Source organism: Poecilia reticulata, linkage group LG21 (assembly GCF_000633615.1).
Source record: "Poecilia reticulata strain Guanapo linkage group LG21, Guppy_female_1.0+MT, whole genome shotgun sequence".
NCBI lineage: Eukaryota > Metazoa > Chordata > Actinopteri > Cyprinodontiformes > Poeciliidae > Poecilia > Poecilia reticulata.
Window position 1 is genome coordinate 20,852,885 of NC_024351.1, and position 10,990 is coordinate 20,863,874.

At 39.8% G+C, this 10,990-nt stretch overlaps 1 protein-coding gene across 3 annotated transcripts in view; it reads left to right on the forward strand.

Annotated features, from left to right (window-relative positions):
• The window catches only part of kif26bb (kinesin family member 26Bb), a 36,041-nt gene that overhangs the window by 3,935 nt on the left and 21,116 nt on the right, over window positions 1-10,990 (forward strand). For all 3 annotated transcript variants that reach the window (XM_008398178.2, XM_017302025.1, XM_017302026.1), the window contains exons 3-5: window positions 1,219-1,668; window positions 5,747-5,868; window positions 6,936-7,107. In XM_008398178.2, coding sequence (XP_008396400.1) covers window positions 1,219-1,668; window positions 5,747-5,868; window positions 6,936-7,107 — 744 coding nt within the window. The remainder of the gene's footprint in view (window positions 1-1,218; window positions 1,669-5,746; window positions 5,869-6,935; window positions 7,108-10,990) is intronic.

Sequence of the window (10,990 nt, forward strand, 5' to 3'; positions counted from 1 at the left end):
TTAAAGTGGTTTATTTGTTGTGCTTGTTTTGTTTTTATTATACATTCTGTAAAAATGATTACCCACCATTATGTTCTATGTGAGAAGGCAAAGACATAACATGGAATTTCTTTTTCTTTCTTTTAATATGCATGGACTAAATCCCTAATTTACTTAGAATATTCTCACAATAATCTTAGGAAATCTAAGCTTTAACTTGAGGAAATTTATGCAGTGCAGGGACAAAAAAAAATGCACATTAAGCAATAATTGTTTTTAGCAAAATCCTAAGTGGGACAATTTTTGGTTATTGTACCTAAATAAAAAAAAACAAACAAACAAAAACAAAACAAACTGAAAAAGCACATTTTTATTCATGCATTTCTTTTTCTTAGTTGATCAGAGTTCAAATCAGTAAATATGTCACTCTGGACATGACAAAAAATTTTTCTGGTATAAAATCTCCAAAGCTTGCAGTTAGAGAACAGCAGGAAATCATCTGGGGACCTAAAAGTTTCCATAGCAACCGTAGACGCTATCTTCGTGCTAACCAGTTTGGGAGTGACGTTAGGAAATAAAACTCGTCTGACCTACATCACAAACATAAACATGTAGAGTTTGAACAAATCCGACTTCTGCATTTTTCCACGTCAAAAGGAGCATGCGCATAAATATGGATGTGACATTCCTATAATATATTGAAAAAAAAGATTCTTTCTGGATGACTGTTGTATTTAGTTTTTGTAGCCATTTAGGCCTGTCATGATACACTTTGCTGGACAATAAATTGTCCAAGAAGTTATTGCGATAAACGATAGAATTGTTGTTTGGAAGGCATTTTCAAGTAATATGAAGGAAATGGCATAATAATGCAAGAACACATTCTCAAAGATCAATAACTTTAAATTCTAATGAACATTTAACACTGAAACTGGGAGACATTTTAAATATCCAGTATAAATAAAACAACAAATAAAATTAATCATGAAGTCTTTGTAAACAAAACTGTCCTTCAAAAAAAAGGAGCCATTTGAGACCAAAGCACTAAACTGAAGACTTTAGTCATCCAGTTTTTGGTAGAAAGAGAGGGTAAACAATAATAGTTAATTTTAATTAATTATGTCATTAATTGACGTATTAGTTATCGCAATAGGCCTATAGCCATTGCATATTTTGCTGCAGGAAAGTTGAGTATCTTACAGCTTCTTCTTCAGCTTGTAATTCTAAAAAACTCTGCAGGAAACAAGCGACCTGTCAGCTTTTCTACACGACAACCTTCGCGTCCACGGCCATTCCAACATGGAGTTCAGAGAACGGGAGCTGGGCCAGTGTGGGTCCTGCGGCGCCAACCTGAACCAACTCAAACAGGAGGCCATCCTCTTGGCTCTGAGTCGTGGTCAGTCGTTAGCCAAGCCTCCCTACGGGGCCGGCCTCGGCGCCAGCACGGCACTGGGACAAAGCGGGACAAAGCATGGAGACAAGTCCTCCAGGGAGGTGGTGCATCCGCCATACAGCCCGCACAGCCCCCGAAGCCCCCGGACGCCCCAGAGGACTCCCCAAACCCTCCGACGGAGAGAACCCAAGCTCCCCAACCCTGACATGGACCGCTGGGTGGAGGAGCAGCAGCAGCTGGTGGCCTCTAAATCGGCGTCCAATCCAGATGGTGTCACCATCAATTCTCACCATCAGGTACCCTTAAAAGCCTTCTCTAAGCTCTACACACTATATAACACATTTCCTAGTGTCCTCCCCTCTCCACCACCCCCTGCTTTAATGAGCTATATGGATAATGCATGCCTTTACGAGCGCACATGTCGGCAAGCCAAGAGATTCATAGTGCCCAATGAGAGCCTATTTCGATCCCGTGGCTGAGCGCGTTCTTTAAAAGTCCTTCTACTAATGGAATGGAATAGGGTCATGATTTACCCGTCATAAAAGCTGGCCAGTCAAAAAGCACTTGTGATCAATAGAGAGGGAGAGCCATATTTAAAATTGCGGCTTTTGAAATATGCATTAATGTGATGGAAGCTCCCTGACCCCCACGCCAAGTGATTGGCTGTTATAGTTAACGGGACAAGGTGAGTGGCAGAAGAGTTTTACTGGCTTTAATTCTATTGATGCTATAATTATTTCTACTGTATTGTTATTATTTTACTGAGAAATCATTGAAGTGCATCTGTCTCCTGCAGTAGCTACATTCATAAGTTTATGACATTATGAAAACTACAGTGGCTCTCCAAAATATGGATGCCCCTGTCAGCATAACAAGCTTTTGTGATTTAAAGAAAGGACAACATGATAATCATTTCAAACATTTAGTCTTTAGAACTGCACAACTTTGAGAACAAATGTTGCATAATATTAATGGGAGTTTGCTTAATAAAAAGCCAAATGTGATGAACCTGCCTGACCAGGGTAGCATTTATCCAGTCTGTAGATCCATGTTCTGTGTGCGGTTGGGCATTGACCTGTTAAAACAGTGTACCAGGGTAGTAGATGCTGTGTTTGTGTGCCATCTGAATCACTACCAGGGATGACCACAAGTTACACAATGGCTCCTTAGACTAGCTGCCAGAAGAATGACCTTTGTAACTCTCAAGATCTTTGGTAATATTAGTCGTCTCCCATTGACACTAACATGTGAGCACATAATGGTAAACTACGGGGATGCACAATCCATATTTATTGTTAAAAATGACTCTGTACCTCTTACCACCAGTCCATGGCTCTCGTTTATGGTGTAGCTTCAAACACAAATTAAAGAGAGTCTTCGTGTTAGACCTTGAACTCTTAATGAGGGTGAATCCCATTATTGACACGCCATGTGTTGTAATCCTTGCCACACATAAAACGATCCTTCCTTGGTGGGGTATGTCTTGGGCAACTGAAACCTTCCCGATGTGTGTGAGTCCTCATGTATCTGTACATCAGACATTTGCTCTATACAGCCACCAGGCCTCATGCAAACCACAACTAAAGTCCACCTAGTTCCGGTAATGCCATCTAATGTATCTACGAGGAATCCTCTTTGTCTGGTGAACTTCACTCACTGCTTTGATTGATTGTGGGATGCTCTAGCAACAAACCAGTAAGAGTATTGACTCAACGTTTGATGCCACTTGCTATCTCCTCTCTTACTAGTGCAAACACCCCACAAATTCAGTCATTTACACAGCAGTCTTTAGTCTTGCTCTTGCAATAAACTGCTACCAATTCGGGACTCTTCTTTCATGACGGTTAAACTTGATGCACGAGTGAGACAAACTTAGGCTACTTAGAAAAAGTATCTAGTCAGAAAAATGCCCTAATTATCCATGAGTGTAAGATTAGGAACACATTAGGGACACAGTGGGATTTGTTAATGCAGACCACATCAGAGGTGGCATATGGCCACATTCCTTTGGCAGTATGTGCCCAAATGTGTCCAGGGGAACACTGAAACACTGCCAAATGTCATACTCTGAACAAGGAGTTAATTTCCTGCACACGGGCCTGCGAGTGCACTGGAACCTGTCAGTGCAAATCAATGTTTACATGCAAGTAGAAAAAGGATGTACAATCTGATCATCAAAGTTTGCACATTTCTAGGGGTGTGCACCGATTCACTTAGCTGTCACCTGCTGTTTGGATCAACCAAGGCGGACCTTGACGGCCAAGTGTGAAAAGGGGGGAAGAAAAAACATTCGCAAAGCAGTTTGATTTCAGAGAAAAGTGGTCCAACACATTAGCGGGAGCTGGGAGCAGATCGGCAGGGGGCCGATTCCTCTGGGATTAAAATCCTGCAAAACAAGCAAATGTGGAGGTCAATGCACAGCAAGGGAGAGAAAGAGTGGAGAGGGAAAAACAGATAATATGAGGACGTATGAGTGCAAATACAGAGCAGTTCTCAAGATGAGAGGAAGTAAAGATGCAAAAGCTTATGACCGAGACCATGAGTCATGAAGTCCAGAAGGGGAGGGCCAGGGAGGTATTTATAATTGATCCATTTTACTTTGGGTCTCCATCAGCCCTGTGTCATTCAAAACCACTACAGCACATCTCTACTGGCACTAATTGGCACGTAATGGTTGGCTGTTACTCACGGAAAGCTGAGCTCATGTGGTTGCCCTGCCTCTAGAACAGCTTGAGAGACAGAAGAAAATGTGAGCTTTGAGAGCAACTACCCAGACAGGCAGAGCCCCAGGAGGGCTGTGCAATGAATCAAATTTGTATTTAAATTTCAGCTTCTGCTCCGAATTGTTACGAAAACAATGTAACTGAAATTTATTTAAGTTAGTTGGCCAGACTAGTCCAACAACAGATGGGTCTTGCTGGATGTAGACTGTTCTTGATGCTGCAGCTGAGTACACAGAGAAAACATCAACCAAGTCAAAATCAAAATTAATAAAACGAGAGAATCACTTTAGTGTAAAAGTAGTCTGGTTTCCATTGTTTTAAAGTATGTTAGAAAATGGATTATCAACAAGTCATATCAAAACAGTAAGGGATATAAGGTTACATAGGCAGATTGGGCTAGCATGTTTCTTCACAAACCTATGCAAAAATTGTCAATAGAAGCAAGATGCGAGTTTACTGAAGTATCTGTGTCAAACCAGGTATTTCTATTAAAATGAGTGATAAAACTGCTCCTGTTTTTAAAGTTTTCCTGGAGCAAATTAAAAGCTTTCTGAAGCCAAATTGAAAGAAAACGAAGAGAAGAACACAATGCTACTTGATTGGCTAGCCTTTACAATGTAGCCAATTGAAGGCCGACATTTTCCCTCATTTTCCTTAATGTTGATTGGCAGAAGACATTAGCTTCTGCAACAGTGCTAAGACGGTTTCCATTGTGTGTATTAATGCATATTAGGTATACTTTGGGCATATTAGGTATATTTTGGTGTGTGACTAGGCAGTTTTAAGCATTTTAGAGGGAGACTCAAGTATTCACTGAGTTTAGATGCTATATGACCTACACAGGGGTCCACTGCATGGGTCCCATAGTTACTTTTATAGAACACATTTGAGCTAACAGGTAGATTAAACAACTTAACAGGTAGATTGTTAGGTATAATTATACATAAACATTAAATTTCAAGTATTATCAAAAAAGCACTTTCTGCTGTATTTTTATCACTTAACTGAATAATTTCAGTGCAATTTTGGATGACTGTTAAATATGGGAATTTGATGTTCAACTGTTAAATACATGTTTGGATAACTGTAAGGAAAACAGGTTATAATGGATCTTGGAATTTGAATGAATGTTAATCTGACATTAATATTGACCTAAATATTCATAGTTATCATTTTCTTTATAACCAAGTGTTGGTGGTTTCCAGTTCATCTGAAGTCGAGCAGACTGGGTTCTCTTAGATTATCACACTGCAGTTAAAAATAAATGCCTGGGTCTTGCACTGGAGCGCCAACTGAATAATTGTCTGAATCCCTTTACATGATGTCTTGTTTCTTGTGGACCGTTGTGCATCAGAGATATGGGCAGTATTATTAATCGTAATCCTCTTCATCTCTGAGTCACTTTTCTTACTCCGACTTCACAACACAGATGCTGCACAACATATTCCTCCTATTCCAAATACAGCTGCCTCTATCCATAACGGGTCAAATTTGGTGTTTGTTTACAGCATGTGCTCTCAGCCTCAGATGGCCTACTTACACAGAAGCACCTACGTGGTTCCCTTGATACAAGTAGCCTCCTTTGTATTAGATTTGGGAGAGTAACTTTGGATATCTATATAATGAGTGACGAGCTCTCTCCTGAAAGCAGAAGGCAGATGATGCCACGCTGACCTATGGCGACGCTGGGACTGTTCAGACGACCTCCAAGATCCCTCACATCTCCAGAGTGGTTAACATCGCCAACACTGCCGCTATGTCCCTTCTGGCCAGGTAGGTTATTATAAAATAATAGTAAATGTTATGAAATTTCAGAAAACGCAGCATGGGAAGCTGAAATACCTAGCAGCAATGCAACTTGACATGCTACTGGCTGGCGATGGTAAAGCAGCCAATCCAGAAGTGGCTTTAATTTTCCTTGGAGCTGATTGGCTGTTAGTTTCTGTAGTAGTGCCAAGACAGTGTGCGTATTGATCCATAGTAAGGTTTATAGCATTTGTGGGGGTGTTGATCTGAAGTTTTTGTGGATTTTAGATATTCTCGGGTCACTGTGTTTCCTAATCCTGTGAATGCTGAATTCCCATAGAAACGTTCCTCTGGAATATTGGCTATTTTCATGCTTTTTTTCCAGTTCTCAGAGAAATTACAAACACCCAGTAGCTCCATTTCAGATGCCCCAGTTTTCAGTTATCAGAAAAGTATTGAAGTTAAAGAAAGGACAAACAGACTGAATAAATATGTGATGCATAAAATGACTGGCTGAATAAAGTCTCTTCCCTAAAAAAAAGGACATGGCTGCATGACTGTAGATTTGCAAGATTATGTTTAAGTGAACCTCAAATCTTATGGAATATTAAATCTTATGGAATATTAAACTCTACAATCAAATGTGAAAACTTGACCCAGACTGGGCAATGAAGGCAAAATCCATCTACAATGAACTGAGAGTCTGACAAAATCAGACAGAAACCAACTATGTAAAGTTATTGCTGTTAAAGGAGGCTTTAAGATCTATTTAACCATGGGGTGTCTTTACTTTTTCTATCACAACTTTTCAGTTGCAGTTAATAAATGATGAATGAATAAGGATTTATTTGTTTTCGTACACTCGAAGTTCAGTTTAAGTACCTCGTAAAGACCAGAGGCTGTGCTTTTTTTCACCATATCGGTCTTTATTATGKGAAGGACATTTTTATAGTTAGGTTTTTTTTTATGTATATATATATACATCTCAGTTCCAGGACTTCAAAATGTGGTGGGAGTGTTTATGCAGTGTTGTATTAGTCACTCGGTACATCCCCCACCGTCTCCCCTGACAACGCCTCTCTCTGTCCCGGCAGGGCGGCTGAGAAGCTCAACTTGACGTTGAGGAAAAAGGGCCAGGCTTCGGATCCAGCTCCCTCCAACCATTCCACCTGCTTCAGAGAGATCATCCAGAAAAACCCACCGCCGGCTCCCCCCTGCCTGCTCCAAGCTGCTGCTCGAAGCAAAGACTCGCCCGACGTTGGCAAGGTTCAAATTCTGATGCATATGAGTTCTGCTTTATGGTTTTATAGTGTAATTTGTTTAAAATACCATAAGTTGTGTTTTTTTCTGATTTTACTCGCTGGCACAACTGAAGAAAAAACTAAAATGAACTGGGATACCTGGATAAGTTCCCAGGCAATCAATTACCCCAAAATTTTATGTTAAACTTAAAATTACAAGTTTTTTAGAAATTATATTTCCTATTAAGCCATATTTCTTTATTTTGATTCTATTTTCACTGAAAATGCTCATTAGCTTAGCTCAAAAACATTCCCTGATCACCATTTAAAGTTCCTAGTTTTATAAACTCAAATATTTTCTTTTACCAAGAGTTTACATTTTTATTGTTTCACAAACATAGTGGAACTGCTCATTTGTTGAGCTCATTGTAGGAGCTACTTCACAGTGAAACGCTGGTAAAAACGTTAAAGAGTTAATAGAGGAGCCATGTTGTGATGACATCCTGAAGGCAGAGTTTCAGAAAGAGCAGGAGTTTCTTAAAGAGACAGAGGCCCAATTTCAAAGTGTTAAATTATGAAGTCAAATTTCTTTTAAGTCATATTTGATAAGTATTTTTGTAACGACTGAAGTTAACACATTCCCTTTTTTGTGCTATAAATGATACTTTATGGCTGAAAAACACATAAAACTACAATAAAACCAACAGAGTAAATTTGCACCTTATTCTACATTCTGCTAATAAATGCAGTCATTCTGTGTTGCTGCTGTTGCTTGAACCCCCTTCCTTTCCCACAAACTACACCTTGTAAGTATCTTCCCACCACCTGTGTTGCAGCTTAAAGAAATCTCAGTCAATTAAGCAGAGATCCTATATCACTCCTCCTTCCTGATTCGCCATAATGTGGTGCTAATGTCTCCATCCTGTTCCTGCCCGCCTTTTTCCTCACCTCCTCTGGGAGAGAAACCGAGGAGATCAATATGGCTGCCTGCCCTCCCTTTGTCTCGGAGATGGACTCTCGGGTTTAGTGTAGAGTTACAGATGAGGACAGACCCCACCTCGGCCCCGCCGCTCAGCTTTGAGAAGCCACTCTTCTTTGCGTGTAAAATGTTCTCCTCAATTATTCATCTGTTATGAATAGAATTTAACGCACGTTTAAAACGGTTAGGGACCCCGCTCTTGCTTAAGGCTTGAAACGTGCGCGGAGAGAAACTGGAAGAAATCCTGAGCACTCATCACGCTGCAGAAAACGCGGCTGTCGGGTTTTCAGATTCAGCCACTAAGTGGTGATCTCATGGCGGTGTAATGCGGTTCTGTGCAACATCAAGATAACTCTGGGCATCGAGATGCGCATGTCTACTTTCGATCTCGCAGAGCTAAATCACAAACAGAAAATGATCGGCTTCATTTTGTGTTGGAATGAGAGCCTAGTAATGGAAGAGGAAAGAGAAAGTGGGGCAGGAAAAGATGCTAATGGAGAAGATAAACATCAGAGTCATCTACTGGGCTGGATAATTGACTCTGGTTACCTCTGCTCACATTCCTGCATGCCTTAAGCTAAGCTTTTTTTAGCTGAGTGGATGCAATTTCAACTACATGGAACCTGCAATATTTTTCCATCAACTTATCTTCATGAAATTAATATTCAGAAGCCTCCAAGTGTTAAATTAAACTCTCCTTTAACAAAGCATACAGCAAACATTCTAACCAGTCTCCCTTTCCCTGATAAATCTTCATGCCACACCTTTCAGATATTTGCACAAAATATTTTTCAATGTCAGTTTCTTTCTGCTTCCCAGTTGTGGACTGCTTTGTGTTTATCAAGTACAATCCCATTTAAATGTGCAGTTGCTATGTAACAAAACATTAAAAAGTGAACCTGCTAATACATTTTCTCTCATTTCAAACATTTATCTAACTGCTGCAGGTCATTCATGAAGAATTTAAATGTTTGTATCTGGCTGCGAAAGAAAAGCGCAGTGAAATGATGTCAGTTACAACAATTCGCACTGCTGAAGTTCATCATCTTACCCCCGACTCCCAGGACTCAATGCTAATCCATTTTGACGCCATCACTTTGTTCACTCAAGTTTTTCTGACTTTCCAAGCTGAGGTTTCTGGTAACATAACTGAAAATAGGATCTCCCCTCTGCTGGTCAACTAAAACTTTGAGGCGATGTTCAGCTACTTCAGCATAACTATTTCAGAATACAATATATGCTTTAGTAAACACAAAGTCATAAACCACTTTTTAAAAGCTATTGTAAAGCAGAAATAACAGCATGCTGTTTTCAAAGAGCTCCAAACATTAAGTTAGTAGTGGGCTAACAGCTCAATTAAACACAATACTTTGTAGATTGTTGCTGTAAAACTCATCCCTTTGCTGCATGAATATACTTTCCCAAGTTACTTTTAGCAACTTCTTCATAGACAATTCCATAATCAGTTGCTGCTATTTGAAAGCTGAACAGTTTGTGTACAAATAAGTTATATTTTTTCTTACTTGTACATTATTTTCTCAGTCTACAGTCTTCTCTGAGGAAAAAACACATACTGTCAAATTTGTTCAGCCTGTACCCAAACATCACTCATCAATCAGCCAGCTGCAAAAATAGTTGACTCATATTCTAGGCTAATTTAACTTTGCAGATAAAGTGGATTCCCAGGTGAAGTTTGAAGCAGCAAATTTCAAATTAAGTCAGAGTGCAGCATAATAATAATGCACGTGTAGCATGTAGCAACTCTGTGATTTCTGTTTCAGTCTTAGTGGCGAATAGCAGGGTATTACTGTAAGCAGTAGAGGAAATTTGCACATTGAAGGTTGGTTTATTGCTGATTCATGGTGGTTGTACCGTCTTGATCAGGGGTCCCCAAACTTTTTCCTGTGAGGGTCACAACTTTTCCCTTCTCTGGTGGGGGCCGGAGTCAGTTTGCAACAGAAAAGGTGTGACAATTGCAGGAATGTCTAAATGTAAAAATGTATTGTTTTCCAGAAAGCACAATCAAATAACCCTCTCTGGGTTGTTCACAGAAAAATCCAGGAAGGATTATAGTCCGTATTTTCCGAACTATGAGCCGCGCTGGACTATAAACCACAACCCCAAAGTTTTTTGTTTTTTTTTAAACCAGTAAACATACACATATAAGCCGCAGATATCTCTGCCGCTCCAGGTTTTCCACAACAATGCAGCAACAGCAGAGGGGGGCGGACACCCAAAATTTGAGTCATAACAGGTCAATTGAATATCACATTTATTACGTTGAAAAAGAAAAATTACCAAGTTTAGATTGAACTGAACTGATTACGGTAGTTTCCGAACGGTAACTGTAACAGTAAAAGCGCTGATCCTTTGTGTCTGATACTAGCATGTGCTAAATGACAATGGGCGTCTTCTTCTTCTTTAGATTTCAACAGCAGCTTGCATCCATTATTGTTGCACTACTGCCATCTACCGGATCCTAATATCTATACCTCAAATTCTCATAATGATCCCAGTATTATTTTAAAAACTGTTAAATAGCATTTCCCCTCAATGCTTGTAATGAAGAGATCTTCATTACTGGGACTGTTTTACTTAAGTCTCTGTATAGCACTTTATTTAGCACTGCACTTTAAATGGAGATTTGCACATAAATGACAATTTGCACACAAGAAGTTTTAATTGTATTTATTGAGGATTTTAGTAATTAGCATGTAGCCTTTTGTTCTGGGCTCTGCACAGCTGCTCCTCATTGACAAGTGAGGTGGTTGCCTGTGAAGGGAGGATAATTGTTACTCAGCAATGAGCTACTGGTGGGTAAAACTGAGCAAATGTTTGTACATAATCTGTTAGGTGTGGAGTGCTGAAATTGAGTGACTCACCTGTCTTTTCTGTGTCCTCTCCAGGGTGTTTGGACAAATTCTACCCC